Source organism: Azolla caroliniana, unplaced genomic scaffold, assembly GCF_043228905.1.
Source record: "Azolla caroliniana isolate FFs.n. ecotype wild unplaced genomic scaffold, voAzoCaro1.0.p SCAF_16, whole genome shotgun sequence".
Lineage (NCBI taxonomy): Eukaryota > Viridiplantae > Streptophyta > Polypodiopsida > Salviniales > Salviniaceae > Azolla > Azolla caroliniana.
The window spans coordinates 1,223,280-1,241,038 of NW_028230451.1; the positions used below are offsets into that span (position 1 = coordinate 1,223,280).

General features: G+C 36.9%; 2 protein-coding genes across 3 annotated transcripts; both read right to left on the reverse strand.

Moving 5' to 3' along the window:
* Positions 1-1,226: 1,226 nt before the first annotated feature.
* On the reverse strand, positions 1,227-5,076 carry LOC147853459 (uncharacterized). The gene is made up of 6 exons (XM_087332343.1): positions 4,414-5,076; positions 3,847-3,872; positions 3,653-3,739; positions 2,463-3,557; positions 1,910-1,970; positions 1,227-1,828 (listed from the first exon to the last, which is right to left on the reverse strand). The coding sequence occupies exons 1-6, from the start codon at positions 5,056-5,058 to the stop codon at positions 1,775-1,777; spliced, it is 1,968 nt and encodes a 655-aa protein (XP_087188469.1). The 5' UTR covers positions 5,059-5,076; the 3' UTR covers positions 1,227-1,774.
* A 3,344-nt stretch (positions 5,077-8,420) lies between these two features.
* Positions 8,421-15,892, reverse strand: LOC147853460 (CCA tRNA nucleotidyltransferase, mitochondrial-like). 2 transcript variants are annotated; one of them, XR_015531189.1, is made up of 15 exons: positions 15,395-15,892; positions 14,365-14,495; positions 12,843-12,963; positions 12,715-12,770; positions 12,174-12,223; positions 11,988-12,086; positions 10,856-10,962; positions 10,619-10,746; positions 10,460-10,526; positions 10,291-10,371; positions 9,912-9,974; positions 9,669-9,819; positions 9,098-9,265; positions 8,756-9,014; positions 8,421-8,658 (listed from the first exon to the last, which is right to left on the reverse strand). XR_015531189.1 is itself a non-coding variant. In XM_087332402.1 (14 exons), the coding sequence occupies exons 1-14, from the start codon at positions 15,842-15,844 to the stop codon at positions 8,950-8,952; spliced, it is 1,737 nt and encodes a 578-aa protein (XP_087188528.1). In that variant the 5' UTR covers positions 15,845-15,892; the 3' UTR covers positions 8,421-8,949. The 2 variants fall into 2 exon arrangements, 1 of the variants encoding a protein (XP_087188528.1); XM_087332402.1 differs by having other exon boundaries at positions 8,421-9,014.
* Between the last annotated feature and the right edge of the window lie 1,867 nt (positions 15,893-17,759).

Genomic DNA, 17,759 nt, shown 5'->3' on the forward strand with positions numbered 1-17,759 from the left:
TAGGGTTGTAAAGAGCATTCCCCACATTGGGTACTCATACCTCTTCATGGGAAAATCTAAACAAGGTTCTTACAAAGCTAACAAATCTTATTTTATTGAGTACAAGACCAATATTCTATGACTTTTTAACGTTTAAAAATAAATGGGGCAATTGTCTGCTACATATAAAAATGTAAACAAATCTTAGAAAACTGTAAGCCGTTATGATGAACTATGGTTATGAATGTTAAAATCTATAGAGCTACAAGTTGGTAATTTCAAGTGGCAACAAAGCTTTTACCTCAACAGTCGAGAAATTTCGTGTCTATTATAAACAGTGGGCAGAACACTCATTTAGAAGCCAAACAGATGGTACTGACAATTTCTTTCAATTGGATTCTAATAATTGCATGATTATCAATGGCATTTACAATAAAAGTTTGGATTGGATTACTGCACATTCCACAACATATATGCATCGGCTACGGACTGCACATTAATTTAAACAGGATACTCCAATGTGGCTTCTACTCATAGATACACAAATGTTTCTTTCACATTCCACTATTTAATTGATTATTTTATAGCAATAGAAAAAATTGCTTATATACACATGGGCAGACATACAATTAGAAGCCACATTGGGCTCTGAACATGGATATTATGGACATACACAGCAAGGAAAAGAAGCCAGGTATAATCTCGCAATGACAAAGAGGCTCACTGTTTACTATGAAACAAGGAAAGACATAACATACTTGTAATTGACTGCAATTTAACAATTTCAAGTGATAGAAAAATGACTCATATCATCCAGAAATCTCATTGAAAAAATTTATAAATATCTATTTAGTGCACCATCAAATTCACCTGACATCGTTTTATGGGATATTGGATATATTCTTGATCAAGAGACAAATATAGTTCTTCTTCAAATGGAATTGCTTAACATTCTAGTTGTAGCCTGTGTTTTGGATACAAGCATAAGAGCTTAGATTTGTCTGCTTTACACTAACTGTAGCATTACTAGCATAAAAGAGAAAGAAAAGTGGTTATCCAGGCACAAAAAAATATTGCCTGGCACATCAATGATTTCATGCTTGTCTTATGCTTAACATAAATCTCCTCTGTCATCACAACATTTGAAAAACAAGGATATAGAACCCACAAGTTAATTTCATTCCACACATTTCTCAAATATATGAGCTTTTGATGTCATGCCCATTTGCAAGATACCTTACCATGTTAAACTACCAAAATTTCACATTAGCATACAAAACGGAATATAATATCTTACATCTAGCATAGAACTCTTCTTGGTAGTCATCTACTATCCTTCCCAGAGTAAGTAAAGCCTCTTGAGCAAACTCAACAGCTTCCTCAAAAACTAAGTAATCGACATAAACTTTGTAAGTAGTAAGTCCTATTCTTACCATAAAAAGCAAAGAGCATTTTGCTCGATGTTATTCTGACACCATCCCATGTACTTTGTAAATTTAGAACAAATGACAACTACGGTGAAAACATAGTCTCGGGATCTCCTTTTGTATACCACTCAAAACAGATGAGCTTATTCCTTTTCTGATATATAGACTTCTGTGATCCAATGCTAAAAGCAATCAATCACTGTCAGTGCGATTTAGTAGCCCACGATGAAAACGTTATGAACACGAGGGTGAAGCTCCTGAAGAGAGACACGTCATTGGATTGGGAATATAATACAAAGCTCCCCATAGGTATGGGCTTTCTATCTTACCATATACTTTTCGATTTCATTACAGACTGCATATTCTATTTATATTCTTGTTGAAGAGGTGTACCGTAAATGCTTCTCATAAAATTCAATCAGCTGAGTAATAAAAGATGTCACAGTTAGTTTATAAAATTAAATGTGTTAGAAACACAAAGCCCATGAATAAAAGATACTTACTAGGAGTGGATAATTCTCCTTCATGAACTTGTTGTCTAGAAGCACTTCCCGTCCATCAGCGCTGTTCAAACATCAAGAAAAGCACATTAAAAAGCATCATGAGTGTGTCTTTGCTTTGTTTTCCATCATTGACAATGCAAAGCATAAAAGTCTGAAATAAAAACATTTATAAAGAGATCTAGAAATCTAACATTACAGGATTTAAGAAAAGATGCACAACTATAAAACCAAAAGAAAATAACCAGAGTGAATAGGGAAAGTTACAAAAAACAGGACTGTGGTATACATTCTATGTGACCAAACATGAGTTCCAAACCATATCAGAAATGTAATTAAGAAACAAACTCAAGTTCGAAAATGGAAATATTATTCAACTTCCCAAAAATACAGAAAATTTCAACATACAGTAGCAGAAAACGAGTCAAAATGGCCTGAAGAAGAGCTAGTAAAAGCACCAGAAACAAACATCCTCGTTTGACTCTTAAATGGAGAACTGCTTTGTGTTCGTTCTTCTTGGTCATGCAGAAACAAGTAAACTAAACAAAGTTCATACCTTGCAACTTTGAATTGCACGGTTACATCATGTTTTCCATCCACATAAGAGTTGCTATAATTGACAGCTTTTAATATCTTCCGCAAAGGGGGGATTGTCTGCATATTAACCTCATTCACACATAAATCTCTTGCACGCTCATCTCTCTCTTCTGAGGATCCTGGGTCCTGCACCATGGGAGATTTTGTTTCATCCAAATGTTTCTTATCATTGTGTTTAGCCACTTTATCTTCATCCTCAGCATCAGGACTTTGTCGGACACGCCTCACAAAACCTTGTTTTCGTTTCTTGGCTCCTGTACACTTGTCGATGGCCAATGTCTTGCCGCTCTCTTCTTGTGCAATTTTTTCAGAAGGAGAGCTTGAAATATGCCCAACCACATCCTTAATGAGATCACCTCCAGTAGCCCCTTCAAAAGATAAATTTAACTTATGTTGTTCAGAAGTGCCACTTTCATTTTGGAAAATTTCTCCTTTTGCCTCATTATGATGACTATTCTCCATTGCTTGTTTAATCTGACGTTCAGCCTCACTTGTTTCTTGTCCAGTAAAAGGCAAGCCAGAGCAAGTCTCCTTAGCAGGTAGGAGTTGAGGCTTATCATCTAAATTTTCCTGCTTTCCATTACTTACATGTTGCAAGGCAACCTCTTGGATGACTGTGGTTATCGTAGCATCCATTTGCAAATCTGTGTTCTGCCGCAACACTAGCTTTTCTGTATCTCCTTCTGCATACATTTGTACATCTGTATTTCCCGTCAACTCTAACTTTTCTGTGTTCATTTCTCCATGCATTTGCACATCAGTAATCTCTTTTAGAGTTAACATTTCGGTATTCATTTGTGCATACATTTGGACATCAGTTTTCTTTGTTAGCACTAACTTTTCTGAATCTATTTCTGCTCTGCCATCAGGTTTTTGTATACCATCAATAGCATCTGTAAATATTACAACATTGTTTTTTGCATCTTCTATTGCATTTCTCTCATCGTCTGCACCTGCACATTTCTCCTCGCCATTACGCCTTCGCTTCTGTGGTAAATTTGGAGTTCCAGGCTTCCTTTTCCATCGTCCTCTTCGACTTGATTTGGTTGCCGAGCTGCATAGAATGTAATGCAGGTACAAATAAAAACAATCAAGCAAACTGTCACGACACCTAAGTATTGAGAAACCGTGTATTGAGAAACCTCGTACCTTGCTTCAAACTCTTCTATTATGTCTGCACAACCTTTTACATTTTCAAAGGGCTCCCATGTATTTGCAGACTCTGGCCATCCTCTCCTTAATTCGTAAAATTACAACATTCTCAGATTTTAATGTCTGGTGTAGGAAATTAAGTGTATACCAAATTTTGAGAACCAAAAATGAACTTTAGTTGGAACACTCACCATTTTATCAGGTACTGTACCTCGCCCTGTGAAAAAGTAAGGTGCAGATGAACATTAAGAAGCGAATTAAAGAAGAATCATTTCTCTAACTATTTTTTTTTTCACTGTTGGGTTTTTCTGAGAAGAACAATAATTGATAACAGATTTAACTTCCTGCAGTTTATTGGAAAAGTGACGCTACTGAATAGACACATTTTCCCGATGCAAAATGAAGAAACATTGTCTCTTTTATAACGATATATTCATCTTTTCACACGATAATGGGAGACTGATGGGCGCAAATCTTGACGATTAAAAGATTGATTTTTCTGCATGAAAATGGGCAATCCCATTACTTAAAGCACATGCTTGACCTCCTAGATACTTCTTAATCTTATTACAGCATACATTTCCAAAGCATAATCACGTGGAATATTTCTCTCTGTGCCGAGAATGGAAACCTCAAACTGTAAACATATTTCAATCTCATGGAAGCCAATTGATCTGGGAAAGCCATCTGTTTTCAAGGCATTACGATAAAAATGAAAAGTATTTAATTTCTGCACGAGTAAATGGAGAGAGGCCTACCTTCCGAATGCGTTTCTTACGCACAGTTTCGACCTCATAGAATCCTTCTCCCAGAGCCTCAGCACTTCCCCCTGCCTCTTCCTCCTCCTGTTCGCTCCCTTCACCATCATTGCCAGCACCATCGCCAGCACCACCACTTTGATTGGCTGCAACAGTTACTTCTGTGCAATTGTTTCCTTCAGCATCCACACCCTCAGCACTACCTTGGGACCTACTCTTCCGTTCATCTTCCTTCTTAGTTGCTTGGTCTGGCGTGTCGGCAGATGTCTCCTCAGTCGTTTCCACGAATGTTTTAGAAGGCGTTTCAGCTGATGCTAAAACTGTAGCGGCCATTTCTGTATCCGTTTCCCCAGCCGGTTTGCCCCTCCTGCGAGGCAAGGCAGAAGGGGAAGGAGAAGGAGAAGGTTTGCTCTGAGCTGATTGTTGATTCTCATCGATGAGAAGGGGAGGGGGGGGAGGAGGAGGAGAAGAAGAAGAAGAAGAAGAAGGTCGGCCATGGCGATGGAGGCGAAGGTTAGGATTCAAAGTGGAATTGCTGTTGTCGTTGTCGTCGTCGTCGTCGTCGTTGTGGGGGGTAATCATTTCAGGGGTGGGAGCAGGGATCGCCATCTCTGTATCAGGAGCTGTGCGGCCCATGGGATGCATCACACCGATCCACGTATTTCTCTTTCTTTCTCTCAGTCGCAGGAAGGAGAGAGGGGAGGAAGAAGAAATTTTTAGGGTTTGAGCGCAGGAGCAGGAGAAGGAGAAGGAGAAGGAGAAGGAGAAGGAGACGCAGAAGGCAGAAGAAGAAGAAGAATGGAGAGCAGCCTCTTCTTCGTTGTTCAAACAGATGTTTTTTTAATAACAAATTAAAAAAGCATCGCGCTGCTTTCTGCTTTTTTGCTGCTGCTTTCTGCTCTCTCTTTTTTGGCTTTCTGCTTTTTCTGCTTTCTGCTTTTTTGGGGTTTCTTCTGTTTTCTTTTTCTTTTTTAGCATCTTAGGGGGGGGGGCCAAAAAACAAGAACTACATGCTCCTTTCTGCTTTTTGGGGGGTTTCTTTTGTTTTTTAGCATCTTGGGGGAAGCAAGATGATCTTCCACACTTCTTTCTCTTGCTTGTCTCTCCAATTTGACACCCTCCCCAGGTTAGGTACTACGTACGTAAGGTAGGTTGGTCATCTGTGGAATGAATACCCGTGTGTGACACTTGAGAATCGGCTATTGATGTCTTCGTTCTGACAATTGCATGAATATATATATATATATATACATACATGTATGATTGTCTGTATCGCGCCACGTTGCATTGAACATCAATGCCTCTCATTGTTATGTTATATTATATATATGTATGTATGTATGGGATATATATTCTGTATACCTAGGACGCGCCATCATGTTAAATATATGGTTGCCCCACTTTTGCACTATGTCTACAAATAAAAAGGAAAGGGGGGGGGGGGGGGGGGAGGGGGTTCTTTTCCCCGACTTAGAAATATACGAAGACGCCTTTTTACGTGGAATTTGTTAAATGTGTAGGTGTGGTACAACATGTTCCTTTCATGTAGAATATGATGTCTGCTCATACAATTGTTCGTAAGAGAAAACATTTATCATGTTTTCCCGGTTCAGAAAATTCTAAATTAATTACTCTTTGTAGCTTTTTGAATGTTCTATCGGACTTATTACGCGTGACAAATGCTTTCATGATAACTGAGGAGACCCATGCCATTTTCATACATGAAGCACAAGCTCTACTCTGGGGGGGTAAAAATAAAATAATACGATAATGGCATATAATATAAAACTTATAAACCTAGAAATTTGTCAATTATTGTGTGATCATTCTGTCACATATGGAGAGTTTATATTTATATTTTTGTCCCATTGGAGGCCAATTCACCTATGGGATCAAAATAAAAATATTCAAGGAATTCTTTGGTCCCAAAAAGGTATTGGTTAAGTGGCCTCCAATGCTCGAAAACTCTTGTGATGAGTTCTTCATGTAGTTTTGATGGATTCTTCAAGAGCATAGATGAAAGCCCATCCTTCTTTGTGAGAAGCTAACAACTCTAATGAGCTTGTGCTTCAAACAATAAAAGCAAATCTAACATAATACATACATCAAGAATTAACTACTTCACATGGTTAGGGCAGTTGAATATTCTCAGTTGGTCAAGGCTTCAATTCTTCTCACACTTATTCGTGTTTACAAAGGACAACTTTTTCAACAACAAGGCATTTCAATACAAACATTTGGGGGGGGGGGATACACTATGTGCAAGTGCCTTTTATATTTCAATTTGAAAATGACCTTGACTTAGATGCTTTTTCTTATAATGTGGATGGTGAGTTTCCTAATTAGCTAGATTAATAATGCATTACACAATTTCATGTGTGTGTAGTGGATTGCCTCTAAGTACTACTATTGGGCTTGCCGCTTATGAAACAAGTGTTGCAATAAGTAATATAATAGCAACAAGACCATTAACTCCATCTAAGAGTTAGAAATAAAATGGGAAAATGGAGATTCATGGCAACTTTGCTTGCCTCGAGGGTAGGTTTTCCTTATCTTATAGGCGATTGGAGAATTGTGCTTTCAAAGTCAAGCAAATAGTTTAACAATGAGTGACAAACTTACAAATATACCTCCAACCAATTGGCAGACACTAGACAAACACACCTTGCATACACACACATGACAATGTAATCTCAAACCACCAAATCACTCTTGAAAACTTTGGAAAGTGCGTACAATGTTCAAAACCTTTTTCTTTGTTGCTAAATATCTCAAGTTTTTCCTTCATACATAATCCACAGTCCCCCCAAATCAATGTAGAAATGAGATTTAGAAATTGCTCATGGAGACGCACATATATAAGTATCTCAAAAACACCTTTACAAAGTCTATAACTAGGAAAATCTGACTAAAAATCGTGAAGGCATGTGTACTTCATAAAAAGAACCTCAAGGCTTTGTACATAGAAGGGCTTAGAGTTTTGGGTTTCTAAAAATTCACAATGTTGAGAGACTGTGTTTGCATCATTCCATGGCTTGTGATGTTTAAGCAAATAATACTAAAATAATGTTATGGTTCTCAAGCTTGACAAACGTTTTACTTTGCCACAATAGTCAACATGCTCAATCATAATCTCCACCAATACAAAAAGGCTAATTCTGCCAATTATTGTCTCTTTCTTTAGTTCTCTCAACATATCAATTTCACGGGAGTGTTACTGCTGGACATATCCTTGATATGACACTACTCAAGTTTCAAATAGTGAGGTTCACACAACACATCTTTGTTTATTTGCTTTGACTTTATTTTCCTCCTTTAAATGTGAAGGAATAACATCATTCAAGAACACACATTCGTCACTATATGTTCATGGCAACTTTGTCTTCTTCCTTTCAATGTGAAGGGATATCCTCCTTTCATACATAGAACACACATTTGTCTTTGCATGTTTGTAGTGACTTTATCTACCTCCTTCCAAGGTGAAGGAATAACATTATTGGTTTGAACCATTTCATCTCACAACTAGATAGCAAACTCTTTTGTCTACATTAGTTTTAGCTAGACACGCAATGCCTCGCCTCTCCTTGGTCATTGAGTTCAGAGTTTGAAGAGCTTTAAGCAAGTGCATGTAGTTGCATTAGAAAATGGGAAACAAACGTGTGAACATTTTCACAAATTTTGCATGGTAAGAGCCAAATTAATTGGTTTTAAATGGGAAGCGAATGTGATTTTTGGCTTTGGTGAATTGTCACCGAGTTACAAGTTGAATTGGATGTTAGCTACAGTAGTGGTATTGCGAAGTACTACCAAACAGTACATTGATCTATACAGCACATATCTGCAAAGAATTTGACATTCAAAAGCTTAGTATATGTAGTGTAGCTTATAAACCATACCATTCTAAACTTTAAAAAACAAATTTCTAACAATTGCTTACATCCGTTTTTTTGCATTATCATTATAATGAGCTTTCTTTCCCTTCAAAAAAACAGATACACACAAACATCTCTTTTCCTGATTTATTGTGCTGTGCATTGTTTCTTTGCAAATGGAAAACAAAGGGCTTGTAATAGATACTGTAAAGAATAGTAGGTGGGGATGGAAATGGTACAGGATACTTGAATATAATACAAATACATAGCCAAAGCACCTCTCCCAAAATCCATGTGCAAATATACATGAGCACTTCGGAATTTTCAAGCAAAAGAGTGAGCGTCATGTTGATCAAACCTTGCTTGATACATCCTGCAATGAAGGATATATATATATACAATATTGGATAAACGTCCACCAATCATAAGTTGTTGCTAACCTTGAAAACTTGAAAAGCATGACAACTTACACAAGTGTTAGCTCCCCGATCCCTTTAGTCTCAAATTGATTATCTGAGCGCTGATATAAGACGTCATTCTTTTGCGATATCAACTATTATTTGCTCATATGGACAGATTCTTTCACTTCCAACCATGGAAAAGTGTCAAAGTCAACCAAACCTTGAACCATGTTTAAATTTTCAAGAGAAATGGCTGTGACGCTTTAACCATGATCCACTGCCCCGATCTTATATATAAAAGGATTAGTGCCCTTAACTTTGTCAAGCCCTAAAATTCACAAGCCCAAGTTTATGAGCAGATTTTCGTGATAAAAAATAAGAACTAATGCAAAGATATCGCACAAAGCTCACCCAGTTTCACTATGGCTTCTTCCACATAAAGGCATGCATTTGACCTCCTGATCAGCTCCACCTTTCTTTTCTCATTCGGCATACTGAACAAGTTATCTTCATCTTCCAAAATTACCGATAGCAACATCGACGCACGCCAAAGTCCTCTCATTTCCTGCAGATGTCTCTCTTTTTCATGCGAAGCCAGATGTTAGTAGGTTACAACAGGATATAAATATTCAGTAGAGTTTTCAACAACCTTAAAATTTCAAGCAACAACTGAAAAGCTAGCTGAAATTATTTTTAGTATATTCTGGATCCTCATATAAAGTCCAATCAAATTCATTCTCATGTGTTTGGTTTTCCTCTCATTATAATAATTACAAGTGCTTTTTGAAGGAATGCATGGTTTAAACTTTACACATGTTCTCTACACAATCACAATTTCTTAAGACTTCTTTCCAACTCTGGACAAGCTGTACAGAATACCCTAATGGATGTCTGCAGACTCACAACCACATGCATTTTTATTGTAAGATGGATCACATCATTGCAATTACCCATCAAATTTGCAAGAGAGAATTCCATGTACCAATTTTATGTTTGTCGTACGAGAAAGATATCTCTGAAATGTTTTCATGTGATGATGATTCTGAGGTCTCTTGTTGGGAAATCTCATTCATCTTCAGAAGAAGCTTGCGTATACCGCTGAAATTATTTGCAGTCTCATGCAGTGTTTTCACCTTCATTTTTCCCAAAATGCAAGAAGACAAAAAGAGTTAAAAGAGTATCCTTAAGATCTCATAAATATTTTGCAAACCACGAATGAGCATACCATAGCAGCATCGATAGACCTCAACTTCAACGTCTCTTTTATTATCACTGTGGAGACAAGCATCTGCCAATTAAATATGCAACCAGCATGAGGAGACTCCCATAAATTGCTGAAAGTAAAAGCTAATCGACTTGTGCCATTTAACACTCAAAATTTAAGAATTTAGTTGAACGTCTTACAAAAAGGTAGCTTGCGTAGACCTGTAATATTGTTTTGTAAACTACTATAGATTGAATTGAGTTGAATTAAACTCCACATGAACAAATAAATACTTATTTGGGAATGAAAAAATGGGGTCACACTGGATTTAGGGAAAACCAAATCCTATTTTTTGGTTAGTGCTACCTTGCACTATTCAGCAGATAAACTAGAAATTTACCAGTTTGTCTTTATGCTGATACTCAAATGTCCTCAACGGTGACAGAAATGCTGCCAAATACAAGCTCTTCCGATGATCTGCCTACATTTCAGACCACAATAGCTAAAGTTATTTTCTTACATAAATAGAAGACCTTATTTCAGATTTTCTTAAAATCCTAGATATTTACCAGTAACTTGGCACTTCCAAAGTGATTAACAACTTCCACAATTGATGTAAGTGCATGTAAGCATCTCCTATTAGAAAATTCAATGTGCAAAATTTAGTGTATAACAGTGATTACCAACTATAATGCAAAGATAAACAAATTTCCAACTAAGGGGAAGACCTGTCAATGCCATCTGGTAGAATTATTTCAAGCTCAGGTGGTGGTTTGAAAATGATGGGGAAGAGCTGTTTTTCAACAAGAATCTCCATGGCTTTAACAGGTTTACTGCTCCTGAATATTCTTTCTATCTGCACAAGTAAATCCAGATTTTCTTTCATTGGGTTTAGAAGATTGACCATGAGCTTAGTAATGTTTTCTATTAAGTAAGAAACATCATTTGTGCAATAATACACCTACCTCAGCACCAATGCGCTCTCGACTAATTTTCGTGGTTAGAGCAAGTTTAAGGTCAGTATCAATAGCATCCTTTGCGTCCGGATGAAGTTCATAATCCAACGTAGCAACTGCTCTTTCAATCATCCAAAAACCATTAGAATTGATCATATTATATTACACAAGGACAATTTTATTCAATATCAACCTACGAAGAGTGCTCTCAAATAATTATATTTTCCAGAGCAAGAAGACACTCATGTGTAAGTACATAATTATTGATAGCTATTTACTCTTTTTTTATGTTGCAGGGTTCCACATGTATCCTGTTCATATGCATTATTTAAGTATATCAATGCCATTATAAGGTTCTATATGAATGTGAACCATAGCCTTACCCTTTGAAATATCTGCCTATAAAAAGTCCTGCCAAGACTCTGCAAGATCTGGGCAAGCAACTGACACAAACATTTCTATATGACAACCCATCCATAAAGGATCAATATTTCTTGTAATTGGTCATATTTGTTATACGTTATGGCACCTTCAACCATGATGACAATAAATATTACCATATATTTCAATATGAATCAAGGAATTATCCTACCATAGAAACATGTGTAACTATTCTGCTATGACATGCACAGTCCCTCATCCATCAAAACAATGGCAATACCACAGGTCCTACACATGTGTAACTATTCTGCTATAACATGCACAGTCCCTCATCCATCAAAACAATGGCAATATCACAGGTCCTACACATGGTACCAGTATAGGCATCTTGCCTGATAAGCAGAGTATTCTAATGATCAGTACTAGTATTCTTTCTGAGGCATTCCTGAAGTACCCTCCACCAAAGCATAAGGCCCAAAGAAAATGTGCACACCAATTTGTCTCTTGAATCTAATCTCTATAACTTATTATTTCCATAAAGTTCACTGAATTTCATACTCTCATTGGAACACTGAATCAATTGAACAGTAATTAGCAGACTTAATGTCCTGCCAGATGCAAATTATCATGGTTTAATGAAATGCAATTTTCAATTCACACAATCTTCTTTGAAAGTGTTCAAAGTACCTTATTATAAACAGGGAAGAATGCATGATCAATGAGAATGAGCTATGCAAAAAAAATCTTCACATTAGCATACCAAAGCGAAGTGCTCTTAGAGCCCTGAGTGGATCATCCATAAAAGTATCTTTTGCTCGTAAAGGTGTGGTGATTACTCCTGCTCTCAAGTCAGACAGCCCTAGAATAACATATCAAAACAAGAAAAAGGCTCTCAAAGTGTATTAAACTCAAAGTGAACCTGAAACTGACGAATGATGTCTTTTACCTCTGCCAGTGGGGTCCTCTACTATTCCTGAGTTTATATTGTAAAACAAACTGCAATGGAGATCCGCAAAAATATATTCATTTCCAGGCTTAACTCACAAAAAACAATATTTACCCTGCTTTTTATTATGACCACTTCCAATAACAATGTCAATAAATTACAAGTCATCACTTACATATATTCATGAAATGAAATAGTGTGCATTTGAGCTTTTATCATGATAATTCCTATAATGATATCAAGAAACAATAAGGTGTGATTTTCCATCATATGTAGACTGTTAGCTGTTAATATGTGAAACAACATGGTTCATGTGAGAGTCACAAACAAAGGTAAATATTACAATGTCAAATTCCATCAAGATCAAAATGTGGATGATTTATGATCCATTACCAAATACAATATGATTTTTCAGGGTTGTTGGAGATGCGCTTTTCAGGTTTATTCTTAGAAATAAACTTTTATAGAGTTGCACCAAGGATTTGCTTTGTACACTTATTCTTGGTAAACAAGCATCCACTTGGAAATGAAAAGGTTATACCTATTTATAGTAAGATCGCGTCTGAACGCATCTTCTATAGGTGTCCCAAATTCTGGCTTCATAAGAAAAACGAATAATCAAAACTCGTGAAAACCTTAGCTTTTTATTACATTAAGTGCATATCTCACCATTGCTGAGAACATGAAGCTTTTTTCTGTGTAGCCAGCACTTCTCAAGTTCACAAAGTCAATCATGACACCAAAAACCTCCATTCTAGCAACTTCTAAGTGTTTTGCCTGCATTGGATTGCTAAATCCATAATAGCATATATGATTTAATAGGTTGTACAAAAGCATGTCACAACAATAGGAAATTGTGAATAGAATACAAGCAATTTGTAACAGAAACTTAAAAACAAAGGAAGTTTTGAGCTTCCGTAACAGAAACCAACCTAGTACCAGGTTGACCAATTTTGAAATGGTTTGGAATCTGTCCAAATCCTCACATTTTTCCACTCTTTTTTGTTAATCTAAAAGGTCTGATGGTTTGATTTCTGTGAGATCATAACATGATGCCACATATGTTATGATTTACTAAAGACTTCAAATATCAAAACTGAGTTCTGAGACACAACATCAATACAGAATGAGATAGTGTCTCTATCTCATTAAAAAACATTAATTTTGTGAACCAATTGTGAGCAAAGCCTATCTACACCCACATATCGGAGTCTATATATACTGTAGATGTGTCTATTTGCACTTTTTGCCACTGAACGCGTATCACGTTTTAAATCTCCTGTAAATAATTAATGTCATGAGTTTAAGCGTACAGAAAGAGAGGGTTTAGGGTTTAGGGTTCCATAAGAAGAAATCAATCTCTTCATAGTGCAAGAATCAAACTTAACCATGCCATAGTTCAAAGGCTGCACTGATGAGTGAAGAAAATTTGTTTTTTGCAAATCATGAAAATTTCTTACCACTTCTTTCCAATTGCTTTATTGTTGCCTTTTTTCAAGACCATGAACATTGAGACTCTATTTTTCCGTTCTCCTATTCCAAAATCAATAGGAACCATGTGTATATTTTGATAATTGATAAATTTATTTGTACACTTTTTTAAAGATTTTTTGAGATTTGCCATTTCCATTTCAGGTTCTGGATTCCATTTCCTAGCAAATATGGGATGGCTATGCAGGAAACCACTCATGTTATAAGTAGAGGATTGGAGGAAGAATAGATACAAGCGGTACAGAGATCTCCAAGGAAATGGCACAAACCTATTATTTCCTGGCCAGGAGGCAAAGATTTTTTTTAACAAAACAGACCACGTCTCAAGCGGAAATGGATATTTCTAGAAGATGATCTCACAATCACCTACCACATGAAGAAATGAGAGAAAATTAGCTAATGCAGCTTTATTAGATACAATCCTCATTATTGCAGAATGTATAGAAGATCAAAGTGATAAAAACACTATATGTTACATCTGTTTCCAGAAGGAGAAAAAATCTATAGTCATGGGTAAGTCTTATAGACCATGCTAATATTACCCATGGTGCAACACATGAGAGCTTATTTAGGTTGTACTCATAATTTGTCCACTCCTAGCTGGGACATGAAAAAATGATGCCTTACACAACAAACATTATTTATGACTTTCTAAAATGATATTGTCATAGAGAATCACATAGATGAAAAGAGCGCGCACCTCTTGATGACACCAAAACCATTTGACTCAATACCGAGATCGCGGAGGTACCCCATGAGCTTTCTGCAGAATGTTTTGCCAAGCATATCGTCCAATGCAATGTCAATGTCACCAGAGTTTTTCCCCAAAAGCTAGTAAACAACAAAGAATTGCCCAGAACAACATCTAATTATATTATGAATCATGCATATGAAGAAATTCCATTTAAAATATTATGATAAGAACCTACTTCAGGGCAAGAATAGGAGTGTGTGTTTGTGTGTGGGTGTGTCTGTGTCTGTGTTTATTTGGATCTATTCATGTTTATATGTAGCAAGAATATGGATGTGTCCGTGTGAGTGTTTATTTGTACCTATACATGCATACATTGAATGACCTACTTTTCATTTTGTAATATATTATGCATCAAGGAATAGATTGTATACATGCCCATTGATATAATTTGATATATTTCATGTAAAGATTGCATAATATAAGATACAACATTACATGGCATACACGTGTAGATACATACACAAATCAAAGAATAAGAAATCAATGACTTTGTCAAGAACCAGCCTCCCGAACCATGAGCTGATCCCTGAGATTATAATGCAGAAAGCATATATATATACACAATATGCATGGCATACAATACACATACATATGCATAATATACATTAAACATCACGTAGTAGACTGCTCATTTTCAAGACATAACATAGTAGGCTGCTAATGAAAAAAAGTGGTTCTTTTTAGATAATTACTTGTAATATGCATAAAAACATACATGGTTACTTACATAACATGCACAGCACACATGTACATACATGCCTCCATACTTTACATATTACTTGTAATATGCATAAAAACATACGTGGTTACTTACATAACATGCACAGCACACATGTACATACATGCATCCATACTTCACATAACAAGACATGACACCCATATACACGAATACATACATCAGTACTTTGCAGAGCCTGACACGACATACATTCATATATATGGATGCAATTAAAAAGTATACAAATGCAATTACTACCTTGTCACGAACCCATCCTCCCGCAACTCTCAGCTGGGTCTTCAGATTATAATATCCAAGGACCGATTTGAGTGTTGTGAAGATCCTGAACTCCAGCTCAGTAAGCCGAATGGTATCAGAGATGAGAATCGGTTTCTGTGATACATAAGGTCTTGCAACCAACGTGTGGTTACTCCGACGAGTGATCGGGATGGGAACAAGGCGCTTAGGGAGTGGTCTATTTAGTTGTTGATTTTGCTGTTGCGTTTGTTGTTCATTTGGGTGATTTTGCTGCGGATGAGCACCTTCATAGATGTGGCTTGAATGGATGTGGAAGGCTATGGGCAAACGGTACACAAAAGAGGTAATTGCCATGGCTAGCCGCCGACCCCTCTCGTTTTTTCCACACAACACAGAGATGCGAATGCGAGAAGAAGAGGAAGAAGTAGCGGAACTGCAAACCAAGGCCATACAATCGTCGTCTTCTATACAATCATCATCGTCTTCTATTCTCTACATAGTAAAAGTATGTATATATATATATATATATGTAAGAAAGAGGCGAATTAGAAGAAGAAGAAGAAGAAGAAGAAGATTGGGATGGGATTTCAGACTCACGGGTAGGTCTGAGTTTATATTGGGGAATTTATAGAACTGACCCTCTCTTCTCTTTCGTGCTTTTGCTATGTAATGTAAATTGTAATGTAATGTAATGTAATGTAATGTAATGTAATGTAATGTATGTATGTCCACTTGTAGGGAGATTGCTTCCTTCTCTGTATCCTGTTGATTCAAATTCTTCTGGTTGTTGCATTCCTATAGCCTTGTAATTCATCGAAAAATCAGTCTCCTCCACGTATCAAACAAACACACATTCATGATTCATTGATTATGCATCTGATTTGTGACTAAGTATAGCCATGTCATCAACATTAGATGAGATGTTATGATAGGTGAGGGTCGTTTGGCTCGTTGAGCCATTGGCCCTTGCCTACTTGTCTTGCCACGGACATTGTCCATTCTCGTTAGCTTCGATGTCCTATGATGGCATAGGACATTGTTTCTTCAATACCCTCTTGTTGTAAAGGTACAACTCTCCATTGTGGATGTACTAAAAACCCAATATGGGATGCACGCAAGCCCTTTAGTATGGTGATGGGTTGGACAGATATAACATAATAAACGATAGCATTACTCACTAGAGATAGATAGATAGATTATCTTATCGTCTTCAGAGGTCAAATATGACCTATGAGACCAAAAATATTACATTTCACGTGATACGTGTGAAAGTGAGAAGTGACTCTCGATGTTCAAGAACTTTACCAATGAATGTTGGAATCGAGAGTGCACATTGTGTTTGTGAGAGAAATTCGTGCAAGGATTGGGCTCGGACGAAGAGATGTGGAAAGCATGGTCGAATATGATCAAAGGCAGAGCATTATATCAAAGTATGATACTCGGAGAGAGAGAGAGAGAGAGAGAGAGAAGGAGGAGAAGAAGAAGAAACAAAACATATATGAATGATGGATGTAGCTCAATTGGTAAAGTCGCTCAATGGAAACTAGGAGGTCGAAGTTCAGCCCTTGCATTCTGCATTGGATGCAGTAAAAACTAAGGTTATGTATCGAGTAATAAAGAGGTGAGTAAACCAAGTTTTGAACTGGAGATGTAGTGTTAGTAGACCAAGAGGTCGTGGGTTTAACCCCAACATTCCACAATTGTGGGCCCCTATATTCCACAATGGCATGTAATAAAAACTAAGAGATATGTATGGAGTATAGAGAGGTGAGAAAACTAGATTTCAAACCCAATATATAGTGTTAGTAGTGTAACAACTCACCACTAGAGTGAGTTGATTAACGACAACAATAACAAAAAGATATATTAATGGGTTCTAAGACCAATTTTGGTCATGAGACAAATGAAAATACAAGAATGGGGTGTGTACCCAATCATCCAAAAAAAGCAATCTTGTACACACATCCATGAGTTCTAATTTATTCCCGCTATCATACAATTGTTATGCCCCTAGATTATGGGGATCTTGAAAAGCACAGAACACCGTCGAGATTAAGAGAATTGGGACAAGAAGATTATTTATATTATAAGAAATAGATACAAGATTACGACAAACCCAAAAGGTACAACGGGCTAGGGAGAGTTCAAGATTACAATGGGAGAGAGTAGAAACTTAGAGATTAGGAATCATAAAAAATGAGGACATGCTCCTCGCTAGGATATGGCTGTTGGGACTAGTTGTCCCAACTTACGGTGGCGCCCCTTTTGGGACAAGGACAAGGACTGGATCTAGCTCCTTTCATGAGTCCCAACTCAAATTGGGACCATGTCCTATTGGGACTGTCTGAAGTTTGATTGGGGCTGT